This window comes from Lethenteron reissneri, chromosome 52 (genome assembly GCF_015708825.2).
Source record: "Lethenteron reissneri isolate LAM-NWPU_2019-01 chromosome 52, ASM1570882v1, whole genome shotgun sequence".
In the NCBI taxonomy this organism is placed as follows: domain Eukaryota; kingdom Metazoa; phylum Chordata; class Hyperoartia; order Petromyzontiformes; family Petromyzontidae; genus Lethenteron; species Lethenteron reissneri.
The window spans coordinates 9,925,761-9,943,286 of NC_083830.1; the positions used below are offsets into that span (position 1 = coordinate 9,925,761).

General features: G+C 47.2%; 2 protein-coding genes across 4 annotated transcripts in view; one reads left to right on the plus strand and one right to left on the minus strand.

Moving 5' to 3' along the window:
- Positions 1 to 1,643: 1,643 nt before the first annotated feature.
- LOC133356003 (UPF0711 protein C18orf21 homolog) lies at positions 1,644 to 15,815 on the minus strand. 3 transcript variants are annotated; one of them, XM_061573480.1, is made up of 6 exons: positions 15,708 to 15,815; positions 8,259 to 8,369; positions 6,123 to 6,175; positions 5,482 to 5,699; positions 4,108 to 4,442; positions 1,644 to 2,498 (listed from the first exon to the last, which is right to left on the minus strand). In XM_061573480.1, the coding sequence occupies exons 2-6, from the start codon at positions 8,366 to 8,368 to the stop codon at positions 2,357 to 2,359; spliced, it is 858 nt and encodes a 285-aa protein (XP_061429464.1). In that variant the 5' UTR covers position 8,369; positions 15,708 to 15,815; the 3' UTR covers positions 1,644 to 2,356. The 3 variants fall into 3 exon arrangements, with proteins under 3 accessions (XP_061429464.1, XP_061429465.1, XP_061429463.1); XM_061573481.1 differs by lacking the exon at positions 15,708 to 15,815 and adding an exon at positions 10,828 to 10,915 and having other exon boundaries at positions 1,644 to 2,495; XM_061573479.1 differs by lacking the exon at positions 15,708 to 15,815 and adding an exon at positions 10,828 to 10,915.
- The window catches only part of LOC133356001 (endonuclease/exonuclease/phosphatase family domain-containing protein 1-like), a 35,510-nt gene continuing 33,715 nt past the window's right edge, over positions 15,732 to 17,526 (plus strand). Inside the window, exon 1 of the mRNA XM_061573476.1 lies at positions 15,732 to 15,969. The gene's annotated coding sequence lies outside the window, so the exon portion shown is untranslated. The remainder of the gene's footprint in view (positions 15,970 to 17,526) is intronic.

Sequence of the window (17,526 nt, forward strand, 5' to 3'; positions counted from 1 at the left end):
GTGTATAGCTGTTTTTCAAAAGCGACCTCGCCACAAATGATAGCTCTAAGAAGTTGCGTATCAATCATGTGGAAATTTATTGCCACCAAATACATCATTCGACCTCCTTTGCCAGTACCAAAATATAATAGGAGTTTCCCCCTTTTTTCTGGCAACAAAACTGAAACCTGTTGGCGTCCTCTGGTCTAGCACCAATTGAGACGAGGCTCAAAAGAAAGCCGTCTCTGGTGTGGACCAATCAGATTCAAGGACAATGCATATATTATCAGTGTGTTTTTTGTTTGCATTTTGACCACAAGCATTGTGGTTAATGCACACATGATTCCTTGTAAAAGGTTTCAGTTTTGTTAGAAAACAAAGGGGAAACCCCCTATTATCACCAAATACTCTTAAAGGCGTCACGATTCTAAATGAGGGAAAACCCGGAGGACTCTGTGAAAAATCCACGCGACCACGGGGAGAACCCGCAAACTCCAAATATCTCGGCGCCAGGGTCCAGATCGAACCTACGACCTGCACACCAGGCGAGGTAGTTAACATCTCGCCACCTTGATGCCCAGTACAAAAATAACCCCCTTCTCGTACCCGATTTGTGTGGCTAAGATGCTTGCAGCAGCAACAAATAAATGTGAGCAATTTCCAAGTGGCCTCATGTTGCCACAGGTCATGTTCCCCACCCCTGGTCGAGAAGGTCCATTGGTCACCGGACTTGCAACAATTGTTGGCAATTCAATAGTCTCTGATTGCGTGTTAATTTCTAAAGACTGCACAAGGAGGGACGTGTCCATTGGCATGCAGATACTGAGCCGAACCCCATATTGGAGATTGTGCCAAGACAGGGCAGAACAGCTCCGAATTAAGTTCGTCTCTTTCAGGAAGACCCCAGGGCCGGCCCAGGACACGCTGCTGGCAGGACGCTGTCTCTCAGCTGGCCAGGGAATGCTCCAGGAAGAGCTAGAGGCGGTGCATAATAGTGTATAGTAGTGTAGAATGTATAGTAATTTATAGTAGTGTATAGTAGTGTCATGCTGGAGTCTGTCGCCAGGGACAGGCAGGTCTAGACCGCCCCCTACTCAATATGCTGCCACGGCGACCCTCACCAGGACAAGTGGATTGAGAAACGAACCAACTTTCAGGACGTTACTTTTTAATGTAACTATAATTTTTGTGTACCTTTAACCTCACTGGTAGTTTCACGCTCGTAAAAAACAAAACAAAATCAGACGCATGCAACAGACCGTTTTTTTATTCATCACAGCCACCGATTTGTAAAGGAATACAGCAAAGTCGGTTTATCCATGCTCAAATGCTCAAACAAGCACGGGCCGGTGGATATCATTACTGGCCACCCTGAGCCAGTGGAGGAAATTCCACATTCCTATGGAGGGAGGCCTGTCTCCCCACAGGATGACTCTGAGTAGCTTATAGCAGTGGTACTCATTTTGATTGAAAGCTTTCCCGACTGCAGGGATTCATATTCTTGGTTCTTTCGGTAAAGTCACGTAGAAGGAAAATAATAAAATAATACAAATATAAACAATAAAAATTCTCACGTTTCGACTGCAACACAAGCAATCATCATCGGGTGTGAAATCCACAGCAAGAAAATTTGATTTTTTTTTGGGAAAAACCGCCACTTTTTTAATTTTTCTTGCTGTGGATTTCACACCTGATGATGATTGCTTGTGTTGCAGTCGAAACGTCGTGAGAATTTTTATTGTTTTATATTTGTATTATTTTATTATTTCCCTTCTACGTGACTTACCGAAAGAACCAAGAATATGGTACTCATTTTATCAACCCCAAATGGAATGGTGGGCCGAGTTGACTTGGCCTTCTCACGTCTTTGCCTCGACCCAAACTTCAAAAGGGTGAAGCCCAATTGCGGAAACAAAAACTCCTGCCGAGAAAACCGCGTCGCACGATAACATTTTTCAAAGCGTGGCTATCCCCAACAGTACGGTCTGTTCTCCTATAACGCCTCGGTAGTTGTCGCGTTCCTGAAGAACTCCGCGGTATGGAAAAACCGTGTGATAATAAATAATATAAGGTAAAGCACAGTCCGCGATAACACGTGAGATGCGTACGCAGGCTGGGCCAAGACTGAGGCGCGTGGGTAGCATCTAGAAGCATCCAGCAGCATCCATTGTGTGATGCTACGCCGAGGCAGCCGTACAACCACTTATTCCTCCTCGCGCGACGTCGCTCAGTTCACTCAATCGTGTTATATTTCCAATTCGTATCCGCGTTAGAAAAAAAACGCATTCCCAAACACATTCATCGCATTATAGCCAATTCGTGTTATGAAAACAACACGCGCGTTGTAGGAGGAACAGACCGAGCAAGGTGGGTTGGCTTATATGGAGGACAGGAAGTCTTTGAGGCTGCCCTTCTGCTGCTGCCTCTGCTGCTCCATCTGCAGCAGCTGCTTGAGCTGAGCGAAGGGTTTCCGCTTGGCGCTGCCGGGCGTACTGGCAGCGGGAGACTGCGTTGACCTGCTGGTGGGGTGGGGCGTGGGACAAAGAAAAGGTTTCAGTTTCATTTATTAGGATTTACCCTGTGAGCCATTCGGCTCTTGATTTGGGTTCAACCGCAACAAGCAATACAATTACAAGATACACCTAAAATTCATTGCACACAAATCTAGACATCACGTATGTAGTAAACAATAAAATCTTACAGAAAAAGCACAACCCGTCCATGCTGCATACAGAAAGTGCAAAAAAATCTATTTCGATGTTTGATCCCAATAACAATCATAATACAATACACATAAAAAATTTAAGTATAAATCTATACTAAATAAAAAAATCGGGCAAAACAAAGCCCCTCTAAAACGTACTAAGACAATGCTGTATAAACAACGTAGCAGTTTTCCCAACAAGGGGGCGGCTCTCATTGTTTGGGCTCATCGTAACGATGATGACGACAATTTGTGCGTTTCGTGCCGTGACACGGCAAGCCCGGTGATAACAGGGGGCGCCAAGACCGTGCGTCGACAAGGAGTCGTGATATAAAATCGGAAATCTTCATTTCGACTGTCTGCTGCTGCTGCTGCTGCAGGAAGAGGAGGAATCCGATGAGCTGTGAAGCTCTTTATTCACACACGTCCAGTCGGGTTCAGCGAGTTAAAACAGAGCAGCAAACAATACAAAAAACATGACGGGAGTGAACATTTTTGAAAATGGTTAAGCTAGTCACAAAATATAAATATTCAAGTTTGATTTATCAGGACTGGGCAAAGCAACAAAAAACAATAACAACGCCAGTCCCAGACCACACCAAGATAACACCACACAGTAGTCCATTTATAAAGTGGCACACGAACACGTTGACAGGTCCCGTGAAATGTCTACTCCCACCACCCAGGTGATTAGGTTGGAGTGGTGAGATTCGGGGTCACGATCCTGTTTCGAAAAATCGATTATTTCTGTTCACGTTGAGGTGACCGGTAGAACGTTTCGTCGCTGTACGGGGGCGAGGACGTGCAATTTAATATACGCACCCACCCGTGAGCTTGAACGTCGATATTAATCGATGCGTTGTTCCACCCTTAAAGTCAGTTAGGGCCATGGCCTTGGGCAATCGTGGATGGAAACCTTCACCAGCAACGCGTTTACTACAAACAGCTGTCCTCCTCCCCCCACCCCGCGCACCTCCGACTAGCACGGTCGGCTACGTACGGTTTCGAAAGAAGTTCAACACACGCACATACATGCAATTAACATCGCAACACTGCTATACGAAGAAGGCCCATTACCCCAAGTGTCTCCTCTAACAGTTCCCTTTAAGGGCCACAGCGTTAGTCGCTAACGTTGAGTTTTTTAGCTCGGCGTTCATGTGCTCGTTGAGGGCCGCGCCCTGTGTCGCCTGCCGCGTTGCCACTGGGAGTCTCGAGGGGGGGGGGGCGGAGATCGGACTGTGCAACCCCCACAGACTGCGTCAAACTTCCTCGTGTCGTCCGCATGCATCCAAGCATACGTCACCCATTGGTTATCAGAGCTCCCCTCTCGATGTTCCCTCCACGGCAACAGAAGCGACCCAACGGCAGCGCTCACTCGGACGCAAGCGCAGGAGGGGACATCTTTTGTGGGGGGGATTTGGCACCTGGGCGTGGTGGCTGCCGGGCTGGCGCGCGGTGTTGCCCTGCCCCTCGGCGTGGTCGGCGTCCAGTTGCCCGGTGTCCGTGACGCCGCCGGCGTCGTTCTGCCGGACGCCGCCGGCGTCGTTTTGCCGGATGGTGTCGACTCGCCGGACGCCGGCGTTGCGCGTCGCCTGCGGCGCCGGGCTGTGCCGCCGTCGACGGCGGCGCCACCCTCCGTCGCGCCGGCGTCGTGGCGGCGGCGGCGGCCGTGACGCCGGTGGCTCAGGGTCGCGGCGATCTCGGCTCGCGAGCCGCCACGGACCCGGGACGTCCTCTTGCAGGTGAAGCACGCTATGGACTTCCGGGGGAAGTGGGACGGGGGGGGGGGCGGGTGGAGGGGGCGGGTGGGGAGGTGGCAGGGGGGGGTGAGCGGAACGATTGGTTGAACGAGCGGAATGATTGGGCCGAGTTTAACGAGGCAGCGGTGAGAAGAAGTCGAGCACGCGGGAACGCGGCCATTCACGAACGGGGTTGGTGGATCACGGCGAAGACTGTGTTCGTGTGTCGAGACCCAGAGAGCTTGCGGGCTGCAAGCGTGGACACAGGCGCGGCAGCAGCGCCAGCGAGCTCACGAGTTGTCCCCTCGCTCGCTCGCACGCTGCGTGTTCCCTCCGGGGAGCCGGGCTTCCCCTCACGCTGTGCCAGTCATGGCGGCTGTTTTGACCGTACTTGACCCCCATGCTCGTGAGCGGAGGTTCAAGGTAACTTTGTTCACCCCGGTGAGAACGCAGGTGGAGACAAGGACGAGTCTCGTTTGGGAGAGTAACCCATAAACTATGAAGCTGTTTTTATTTTAGCAGGTAGGGCCCACGATATTTTTCAGAAGCGACCTGGCCACAAATGACAGCTGTATGTGTGAGCGTGAGCAGGGTGTTGACGGTATGTGTATGCAGTTTGGGCGGCGTGCCATGTGTGCAGTGTGTGAATGAGTGGTGTATATTGTTGTGTATGTGTGCGGTGTGTTGGCGGTGCGTGTGGTGTGCGAGTGCGGTATATGCGGTGTATGTGGTGTGTACGTGCGTGGTATGTGTTTGTGGTGTGTGTGGTATGTGTTTGTGGTGTGTGTGGTATGTGTTTGTGATGTGTGTGTGGTGTGTGTGGTGTGTGGTGCGTGTGAGGTGTGTGTGTGTGGTATGTGTTTGCGCTATGTGTGCGGTGTGTTCGTGCGGTGTCTGCAGTGCGTGTGCCGCGCAGCATTTTCAAGATGTGTTTGCGGTGTGTGTGTGTGCGGTATATGCGGTGCACGTGGTGCGTGTGTGGTGTGCGGGCGTGTAAGCGGCGCGCGTTTGCGGTGAGCGATGGTGACTTCGCGTGGCCGTCCGCGCGGCGTGACTCACGATGGTGCCGGCGGCGTTGCGGTGGCGACGCAGGCGCCGCGCGGCGCCCCGCTCCAGATGCTCTTTGCGGTCTTCCCGCACCGCCGCATCGCGCAGTAGCGCGGAGACGCGCGGAGACGCGGGGGGGCGCGCGCGTGGATGCACGCGCACGCGGCACGAGCCGGCGCCCAGCTCGGCGCCGCACAGCGCGCAGAAGCCCGTCAGGTGCCGCCGCCGGTCTGCAGAGGGTCGCCGGAGGTCGGTGAAAGTTAGCACCAGTGCACAAAGGGGTCTGGGTTCAATACCCGATTAAGCTGCCTTTTCTATGCGGAGTTTGTGTGTTCCCCTCCTGTTCCACGTGGGTTTCCTCCAGGTTCCCCATTGTCCGATTGCCGAGTTCAATTCCTGTTCACGGCCAACACCGGTGACGATTATCTGAACCGGTTCTGGGCCTCCCCTAGGTTGATCCTGCCTAAAATGACTACCTGGTGCGGTGTGTAAACAAGGCGGCCGGACGTGATGCTGGCCACCCACCCCCTTGTGTGCCACAGTGCTAGCCTTCATAGGTGCTACTCGCTAACAGCACTTGCCTTAACAGTCTGATCAGGCTATATGGGGGACCTTTGTCTTTGTGTGTGTGTGTGGTGGCACTGAGGACTGACCGACGGTGACTTTATGAGCAGCTGCCCATGTGGCCCGCTCCTTGTAGATGCACCTGCAGGCACACAGCACGGACCCACACATCAGCGCGGAAACGATTAATCGATCACGACAGATACACAAACTGGTCAGGTGACACAGCGAGCAGTTCGGCAACTAGAAAGGCGAGAGTTGAAATCCAGGTGCGGGGGGAGGGGGGGGGTTGACTCAGCCCATCATCCCTCCGGGGTTAAAAATAAAGAGTCACTTTGTTGGGACATCAATAATCCTCGTCCTATGAAAAGAATCGTCCCTGCCATGGGAACGTGATATTTGAGCAAAACAAATATTTCAACTTCTTGGTTCTTTCGGTAAAGTCACGTAGAAGGGAAGTAATAAAATAATAAAAATAAAACATAATGTTTTATTTTTATAATAATAAAAATAAAACATAATGTTTTTATTTTTATTATTTTATTACTTCCCTTCTACGTGACTTTACCGAAAGAACCAAGAAGATGAATCCCTGCAGTCACGAAAGCTTTAAATCGAAATATTTCAACTTTAAAGTTTCCTTAAATGCATCCCACTGGGCATGTCAAAATCAATTATTCTTTATTCATTCAACATATACTTTTTTAAGGCCACCAGTCAGACCAAATGAGATGAAGCAAACGAGACAGAAGAAGTACAGACAGTACAAGACCTCCGATGAGCACGGTTGGATACGTACGGTGCGAAAGAAGTTTAACATAAATACATAAATAACAGAGGTTTTTGGCTCGCAACAGCGTTTGGATAGCCATTGAACGGTCACTGCATTGCACACTTTCAGATGCGCTTCTGGAACGCTCTTCCTTGCAATATTAGGAAGCGACTGGAACTATGCACTTTTAAATCATCTCGATTGACAACTCGTCTCTATAGAACTGCTTTCTGTGTTCAGTTTGTTGTCCTTCCCCCATACCTCCGATTCGCACGGTTGGCTACGTACGGTGCGAAAGAAGTTCAACGTACAAAGTAGAATGAGAGTTCAAAGGAGACAGAACAGACAACGCAAACAAAGCAAAAAACGCGGAAGAGATGGCGTCAGAGGATGTCAGGGGATCTGTAAGTTCCACGGCGAAGCAGACGGGGGCGCAGTGCCATACGGTTACTACACCCGCAACAGTAATAACCAGGGTGGCCTACTGCATTCGAACCACGAACCTCTGCAACAACCCAGTAGACGTGCCAACGCTGGGCTCAACGTTGGCACGTGCTTGGAACCGTTGGACTAACATTGAAATTGATGTGAAGTAGCAGCTGTAATTTGACATCGAGGTGGTTAATGAGCCAGATGATTGTGGCGGGAGTAGCGGAGTGCATCACTGTGATGATGCCTCCAATGTGAGCTTATGGGTCTCAGTGTGAATCTATGGATCTTTGCGCGAGTCTATGGCTCTCTGTGTGAATCTTTTTATTTCTGTGCGAGCCTATGGGTCTCAGTGTGAATCTATGGATCTTTGCGTGAGTCTATGGCTCTGTGTGAATCTTTTTATTTCTGTGCGAGCCTATGGGTCTAAGTGTGAATCTATGGCTCTCTGTGTGAATCTTTTTATTTCTGTGCGAGCCTATGGGTCTCAGTGTGAATCTATGGATCTTTGTGTGAGTCTATGGCTCTCTGTGTGAATCTTTTTATTTCTGTGCGAGCCTATGGGTCTCAGTGTGAATCTATGGATCTTTGCGTGAGTCTATCGCTCTCTGTGTGAATCTTTTTATTTCTGTGCGAGCCTATGGGTCTCAGTGTGAATCTATGGGTCTTTGCGTGAGTCTATGGCTCTCTGTGTGAATCTTTTTATTTCTGTGCGAGTCTATGGGTGTCTGTGTGATTCTATGGATCTTTGCGTGAGTCTATGGGTCTCTGTGTGAATCTATGGATCTTTGCGTGAGCCTATGGGTCTCTGTGTGAATCTTTTTATTTCTGTGCGAGCCTATGGGTGTGTGAATCTATGGATCTTTGCGTGAGTCTATGGCTCTCTGTATGAATCTATGGATCTTTGCGTGAGTCTATGGCTCTCTGTATGAATCTGGGCCCCGCAGTAAACCGCAGGGCCAGGGTCACCGCCGGGTCCCCGGGGGTCACCGGCGAGCCCCGGGGTCACCGCCGTCTCGCTCACCGCAGGTACCGCGCCTGCTCGGGGCACGCGGTCGCCAAGCTCCCCGCCGCTTTCCACAGGAAGTTCAGGTGGCTGGTCACCATGCGCGTCTTCTCCGTCAGGTCGTGCATCCTGCAGAAAAAACGATCGCGCGGCGAGCCGCAGCGCAGTTGTTGATACGCCGCCGCCGCCGTACCGCCCCGCCGCCCCGGCGTTAACGGTTTGCCACAACCGGAGCGGAATTTGCTATCTCCCGGTGCGGCGGCTGAAACGATGGGCAGGTTTCTCAGAGCCACCACCAAGCGCCAGAGGTCGCAATCGGGTACCCGATACCCGTACCCTACCCGATACCCGGCTACCCGTACCCGACCGGGTACGGGTATGGGTAGCCGTTTGCGACCCTGGTGCGGCCGGGTACGGGTAGGCCGTGAGTCACTGGTGAGTCACCGTTTGTCACTCATTTCGGGTAGGGTATCGGGTAGGGAACGGGTACCCATTTGCGACCCTGGTGCGGCCGGGTACGGGTAAGGAATCAAAACCCGTTTGCGATCTCTGCCGAGCGCCTCTCTGTCCCCAAGTGGGGGAGGCCGAGCGTCCGCCCTTGGGCCCACTTGGTTCACGCGCAATCACAACAAAGATAAAGATCCCCCCACCCCCGAATATAGCCTTCAACTGATGGGGCATGTGCTGTTAGCGCGTAGCACCTATGAAGGCCGGCACGGCACACGAGGGGGGGATGGGTGGCCAACACCACGCCCGACCGCCTTTGTCTCCCCAGTGGCGATGTTTACACACCGCGCCAGGTACTAATTTGAGGCTGAGTCGACCTAGGGGAGGCTCAGGACCGGTGCAAATAATCGTCACTCGGTGTTGGCCGTGAGCGGGAATCGAGCCCGGGTCGCCAGGTTCGTAGCGCAGCGCGCTAACCACTACACCACCGCTCCCCACTAACAATATCAATGTAGTTTTACAGCGTCGGCTTTCGCGGCCAATATCATCCATAATAGGTTGTTTTTGTGTGTTAGATCGCGTAAATATATAAATGTGTCGTTAAACCCGCCACCACCCGACACAGCCAACTAGTAAGGTTTGTCACGTAAACAGAACGTGGCCAATTCTTCACTACTACAGCACACCGCTTGTGTTGATACTTAGATTGTAAATGTTGTGGCTTGGCTCTCCAACACACCGGTGTGCTGTACTAGTATACTACAGTATACACTACACTATATGCTACACTATGCACTACACTATACACTACACTACTACAGTATACACTACACTATATACTACATTATACACTACACTATATACTACACTATATACTACTACAGTATACACTACACTATACTACTACAGTATACACTACACTATACACTACACTATACACTACACTATACACTACAGTATACACTACACTATATACTACACTATGCACTACACTATACACTACACTACTACAGTATACACTACACTATATACTACATTATACACTACACTATATACTACTACAGTATACACTACACTATATACTACAGTATACACTACACTATATACTACACTATACACTACTCTATATACTACACTATACACTACAGTATATACTACACACTGTATACACTACACTATACACTACACACTATATACTACTACACTATACACTACACTATATACTACACTACTATACACTACACTATACACTACAGTATACACTACACTATATACTACACTACACTATACACTACACTATACACTACACTATACACTACACTATACACTACTAAACACTACACTATACACTACACTACTATACACTACAAACTAGTGCTGTACTAGTGAAGAATTGGCCCCGTTCTGTTTACGTGACAACCCTTACTAGTTGGTTGTGTCGGTTGGTGGCGGCTTTACCGACACATTTATATATTTACGCGATCTAACACAAAAAACTACATTAATGTATTTAGTTTACACATCCCATCAGTTCTGTTACAGCATGCGACCCTGTCTGCTTATTAACCCTGCTACTTTGTATTCTCCACAACGACCCGAGCACGAATCCTTACAACATTAAAGTGTCGGGCCCGCTGCACCGTCCAGTACTCGCAAAGCCTCCCAGACACGACTGTTAGAAAGAGTTCTATTGTATACAAGAACAATCACAATACATCGGCTCTTACAATTTTCTGGCAATAAACAGAACAACTTTTGCAATTAATTATAGTGCATTAGCCACACCGCAGGACGTGTTACGAACACGCTCCGATTGAACGCGTGCATTGCCTTTGAAAGCCACTCGGCCTTCCAGACACGACTGTTGCGCCTTCTCTTGTAACCAATCATTTAAAAAACATTCGCCCACGGACTCTTCAACTCCGTTAAAGTCGAGATTTGTATGGTGACGACGAGCATGAAATAAACGGGCTTTGTATTCTTGGTTCTTTCGGTAAAGTCACGTAGAAGGGAAATAATACACTATTTTATTGTTTTCTATTTGTATTCTTTTATTTCCCTTCTACGTGACTTTACCGAAAGAACCAAGAATATGAATCCCTGCAGTCACGAAAGCTTTAAATCAAAATTTAAACTTCACCTGCTCGCTGCTTGCTATTGATGATGATGCCGGTAACCAGCCCGCAACGACGACACGTGCGTGTGTACAGTGCAAAGCAGGAAACACGTGCGCATGTACAGTGCAAAGCAGAAAACACGTGGTCCGGTCAGTTTGCACTCCGGCTTACGCACCGGTAGATGGCGCCTGTAATCTATTCGATATTCTTTGGTTGTTTCGGTAAAGTCACGTAGTTATTCTAACTTATTCTAACTACGCGACTTTGCCGAAAGAAACGACGAGTATGGATTCCTGCAGTCACGAAAACTTCAAATCAAGATTTATTCGATATTAAATAAAACAACTTACCGTCTGTAGGTCTCAAATAAAAACATCGAGGGTACTTGCCCGACACGGACGACAGCTGAGATTTGGTACGGAGCTCGCTTTTAAGACAAACAGAAAAATCTAAAAATCCGAGATTTTTTCATTTTAAGGCCCCCAAATCTGGATTTTAAGCGCCCCATAAATATTTGTGTCATTCAGAAAACGTTCATAATATCACATTTCTGTTTTTTTCGTTTGATAGAGCATTAAACAGCAAATAGAGTTAAAGCGAGAACCATTGTTCGATATATTGTTTTTTTCGTATTCAAATGAGTTTGAACGAAAAACAAGTATAACCCGTAAAAACAAAGTTTTTCACTATAAATCCTTTATATGCGTGGCGGCGAGAGTCCTCTCGTCCTCTGGCTTGAGATGGCTGCCACCTATGGGTCAGATGATTGCATTGCACCATTAAGCAATTGGTAATTAAATATAATATTTTTGTCCTAAAAAGTGTAAGATTTTGGAAAAAAATTTTCACGAACATTAATTGTCACGCACAACGAGTCTGTGTGCAAAATGTCAGCTCGATTGGATCACGGGAAGTGGGTTAAAAAATGACCGAAAGATTTGCACGGTCCTAAGCAAGCAAGCGAACTTAATATAAAGGATTTAAAAATAGTGATAGGAATGTTTACATTGAGCGGTTTCCAATGGGTACGTCTTTAAATATAAGAAGTTGAATCAAGTCGTCAACAATTAAAGTTTTTTTGCGGAAAAATACACATTTTTGGAGTAGCTGTTAGAGTCTCATCATAGATAACAAGTATAACCCGTAAAAACAAAGTTTTTCACTATAAATCCTTTATATGCGTGGCGGCTAGAGTCCTCTCGTCCTCTGGCTTGAGATGGCTGCCACCTATGGGTCAGATGATTGCCAGTATTAAGCAATTGGTAATTAAATATTTAATTTGTTTTCCCTAAACAGTGTAACATTTTGGAAAAAAATTCTCACGAACATTAATTGTCTCGCACAACGAGTGTGCAAAATGTCATCTCGATTGGATCACGGGAAGTGGATTAAAAAACGACCGAAAGATTTGCACGGTCGTAAGTTTGCAAGCAAGCACGCAAGCACGCAAGCACGCAAGCAAGCAAGCAAGCGAACTTAATATTAAGGATTTAAAAAAATTAACCCGTAAAAATAAAGTTTTTCACTATAAATCCTTTATATGCGTGGCATCGGGGCGGCTAGAGTCCTCTCGTCCTCTGGCTTGAGATGGCTGCCACCTATGGGTCAGATGATTGTCTGCCACCATTAAGCAATTGGTAATTAAATATTTTAAAAAATTTCCCTAAACAGTGTAAAATTTTGGAAAAAATTTTTCACGAAAATTAATTGTCACGCACAACGAGTCTGTGTGCAAAATGTCAGCTCCATTGGATCACGTGAAGTGGGTTAAAAAACGACCGAAAGATTTGCACGGTCGTAAGCAAGCAAGCAAGTGAACTTAATATAAAGGATTTAAAAATAGCAAACAATCGTATCAGGTTCATTATGAGATTTCTCGTACACCCGAGAAAATCACCGATTAGAGATTTACCCCCCCCCCCCCCATATGTGGAAGAGAGTGAGTGTGGCTTTGGCCTAAGGGGCGAATCTTTGCCCATACATCATAATATTTAGATGTCAGGAGGAATCCGATGAGCAATGAAGCTCTTGTTGTTCACAGATGTCCAGTCGGGGGCACGGGGTAAGCACGTGACAACAACAGTTACAACGAACACGCGGTAGGAGTGAAAGTACAAGAAATGTAAACAAATCACCATAATATTCTTGGTTCTTTCGGTAAAGTCACGTAGAAGGGAAATACTTTTCTTGCTGTGGATTTCACACCTGATGATGATTGCTTGTGTTGCAGTCGAAACGTCGTGAACATTTTATAGTTTAATATTTTTTATTATTTTATTATTTCCCTTCTACGTGACTTTACCGAAATAACCAAGAATATGAATCCCTGCAGTCACGAAAGCTTTAAATCAAAATTTAAATCACCCAAACACAAACAAATACAACAACACAAACCACCCCAATCGTACCAGACAAAGCCTGCCGAGGTATTTTAACTTCTAGTTCCAAAGCGACCTGGCCACAGACGATAGCTCAACAAAGTGGTCAATCATTTTGACACTCGTAGCAGCAACATAATATAGACGCAAAGTTTATACTTTTTAGATAAGGTCTTTTGGATCGTTACTCGCGATTAATCGTATTGATTACCGCTCAGTCGATCCATAATAAACAAACATCAACAACGCGGTGTCGAATTACAGATCTCCCCCCGGTCGAGCCGTATCAACAGACTGTTGCAGGGCCAGCAACCACGCCCGGCCGCCTTTGTCTCCCCACGATTACACACCGCGCCAGATACCCATTTGAGGCTGAGCCAACCTAGGGGAGGCCCAGGACCGGTTTAGATAATCGTCACCGGTGTTGGCCGTGAGCGCAGTGCGACGCAAACCGCAACCACTCCCGCAGCATGTAAACGAACACGCGAAGTTGTTTACCATCATGACCACGTGACGTTGTTTACCATCACGAACACGTGACGTTGTTTACCATCACGACCACGTGGTGTTGTTTACCATCGCGAACACGTGGAGTTGTTTACCATCACGATCACGTGGCGTTGTTTACCATCACGAACACGTGGCATTGTTTACCATCGTGAACACGTGGCGTTGTTTACCATCGTGACCACGTGGCGTTGTTTACCATCGTGACCACGTGACGTTGTTTACCATCGCAACCACGTGGCATTGTTGACCATCGTGAACACGTGGCGTTGTTGACCATTGCGCTTGCCTCACCCACAGGTGTAGCTCACAAGGTGCAATGTGTAGTCTATAGACTACACTACAGACTACACTACAGACTACACTATAAACTATACTACAGACTACACTATAAACTACACTATAAACTACACTACAGACTACACTATACACTACACTATAAACTACACTATACACTACACTATAAACTACACTATAAACTACAATATAGACTACACTATACACTACACTATAAACTACACTATACACTACACTATACACTACTACATTATACATTACACTATACACGACACTACTGTAGATTACACTATACACTACACTATAAACTACACTATAAATTACACTATAGACTACACTATACACTACACTATAAACTACACTATACACTACTACATTATACATTACACTATACACGACACTACTGTAGATTACACTATACACTACACTATACACTACTACACTATACACTACACTATACACTACACTATAAACTACACTATAAATTACACTATAGACTACACTATACACTACACTATAAATACACTATACACTACACTATAAACTACACTATACACTACACTATAAACTACACTATACACTACTACATTATACATTACACTATACACGACACTACTGTAGACTACACTATACACTACACTATACACTACTACACTATACACTACACTATAAACTACACTATAAACTACAATATAGACTACACTATACACTACACTATAAACTACATTATAAATACACTATAAACTACACTATACACTACACTATAAACTACACTATACACCACTACATTATACATTACACTATACACGACACTACTGTAGACTACACTATACACTACACTATACACTACTACACTATACACTACACTATACACTACACTATAGACTACTCACAGTGCGCTTGACTTACCCACAGGTGTGGCTCACTCACAAGGTGCACTCTCTACAAGTGATTCCTAACATTCACCGCAGCCTTGCACCCATTGGGTATAACGTCAATAAACACGTCGGATTTGATGAAACAAAGTTGTAACTCAAGTGCCCGTGCCTCATTTGTATTGTCGATGATTTGCCGTCTTTAAAAAAAAAATCTGGCCATTGTCTCGCCACCCCAAAGGGGCCGTCCATAAATGACGTCACGCGATTTTGGACGATTTTTTTACCTCCCCCCCGTCATACGTCGTCACAAAGCTCTGCCCCCCCCCCCAAAATAAAACATGCTTCAAATCGCTTTAAACTATTGTCATTGTAGTGCGTATTTAATGTGGCGCTGCACTCTGATGTTGTAGGAGAAAACGTTTATTTAAAAAGTCTATTTAATTCAGTAGAACGTTTTGATTTAAAGCTTTCGTGACTGCAGGGATTTATATTCTTGGTTCTTTCGGTAAAGTAACGTAGAAGGAAAATTATAAAATAATAAAAATATAAAACTATAAAAATTCTCGCGACGTTTCGACTGCAACACAAGCAATCATCATCAGGTGTGGATTTCACACCTGATGATGATTGCTTGTGTTGCAGTCGAAACGTCGTGAGAATTTGTATTTTTATATAAATATCATTTTATTATTTCCCTTCTACGTGACTTTACCGAAAGAACCAAGAATATAAGTAGAACGTGTTGTCTATATTAATTTAAAATTGTGCATTTTGATGTGACGTCACATTTCTCAAACGCCCCTCCCCCCCTCGTCACAAATGTCTGACCCCGCCCCCTCCCACCTCCTAGCTGCGTGACGTCATCGATGGAAGCCCCCACCGAGGGGGCATCTGGCACCCCAGGCCCCCAGCACCCAAGCAAGCACCACCGCTCTCAGCACCCGTTCCGGAATCGGTGTCCGCGTAGCCGCGGGAAAGGAACGCGCACGGCCTGCACCGGCAGCACGGGCTCTGGACTCGCGGCGGCTTCGTCCCCGTGCCGCAGGTTGTGGCAGCGGCGGCGGCGTCTTCGTCTTCGTCCCCGACCCCGCAGCTCCCAGGCGACGTGAGCTCGAATCCCGTGTTTTGTCGCTTGTCCTGCAGCGTCCGGGCGACACACAAATCATTTCCAGCCACTCGCGTGTTTAAGTTGATAAAAGTTCGACACGGCCAGCCACTGGTGACCGCTCCTAGACCTCGCCTAGGTAGACTCGGCCTCAAATGAGTACCTGGAGCGGTGGTGCGTAAACATCGCCACCCCGGGGGAGATGTTTACGTTGTTGCTGCTGCTCACCCACCTCCTCGTGTGCTGTGCCGGACTTTATAGGTTGCTGCTCGCTAACAACACTTGCCCCTACAGTTTGTTTACAGGCGGGAGATATTTGTTTTTTTATGTTCTCGCGGGGGGGGAGGGGGGGGTGTCGGGGTGCCTTGGCGGGCCGAGGGGCGCTGATCCCGGCGGCGCCGCTAGACCAGCGGCCGGCGTCGCGGCACCGCGCCTAGGCCTCGCCACTCTCTCGACCCGTAGCTGCTACAACGTTAATGACTCACTCGAGTAAAGTTATTAATTGTACTTTTGGTTAAGTAAATTGGTGTTCTCGTCGCTTGGCTGTTCAAGGCAAAGATGAGGCGTCATAACGTGTCCTTTTACAAGCGGAAAGTTAAACGAGCAGAAGATAAATTATAGTTGAAAAACACCCCTAATAACCGTAATAATTGACATAAATCAGCGTAACGATTTTCCCGTTATAAAATCAGCGATCTAATTTTCTTTTTTTGTTACAAATGAAACCGAGTTAAAATTTACTAAACCTATCATAATACGTTATTTTATTTAGAAAGTACGCGAATACTTTTTATTAATTAAAGTGTAGTGCCTAGATTTCCCTGGAGATTATACATTTCGTTTGCAAGGAGTGCGTGGGGTACATTGGAATTTTCCGTTTGCGTGGAGCCTTAAAGTGAAAATACTTAAACATGATCCGAATAATGGACCCGGCTTGCCGCAGAGCTAAAGGGCTTTGTTAATGGACGCATAAAGCAACTTGGTTGAGAATGTTATCTTAAAGGGCCCTCTCATCAGGATGAGTTGGGAGCAACTTCACTTGACAACATGAGATTTGTTTAAATTTTTAGCAGGTGAGCCACAACTGAGCTAAAAGTTATTTTGTCAAAAGCGACCTCGCCACAAATGATAGCTCAACGAAGTTTCATTCTGGTAGGAACCCATTGGTTCCACCAGCCCACAGGGGATTATTGTGTCCGTCCGTCGTGCAGGGAGGGGTTGGGTGGGGAGGGTGGGGCTGGGTGGGGGGTGGGAGGGGTGGGGCTGGGTGGGGAAGGGCTGGTCACCCCGTGGTGCCCTTATAAAACTCAACGTTTAACCTACTCACGCCGGCTTGTGCCCGCCCTCACAGTCGGGCATATTTGCGGAATACACCACGCCGCCGTTGACCTTGGCCACTGACCGAGCAACCCAACGTTCCTACCAGCTCCCTCCGTAGGAATGTGTTATCATGTATAGCCCTGTGAGCCATGCGGCTCTTGAGTCGGGTGCAACCGCAACAAACAGAAACATGAACAGAGAACATTAAAGCGACGACGAACGCGCAACAGAAACATC

Bases quoted from the DNA above. Each gene is read 5' to 3' on its own strand.
- LOC133356003 (XM_061573480.1), bottom strand. From the start codon at position 8,368: ATGCACGACCTGACGGAGAAGACGCGCATGGTGACCAGCCACCTGAAC. The intron at 6,176-8,258 runs GTGAGCGAGACG...GTGTGCCTGCAG, and splicing joins GAGCAGGCGCGGTACCTGCG to GTGCATCTACAAGGAGCGGG. The intron at 2,499-4,107 runs GTGCCAAATCCC...CCACCCCACCAG, and splicing joins CCGGCAGCCACCACGCCCAG to CAGGTCAACGCAGTCTCCCG.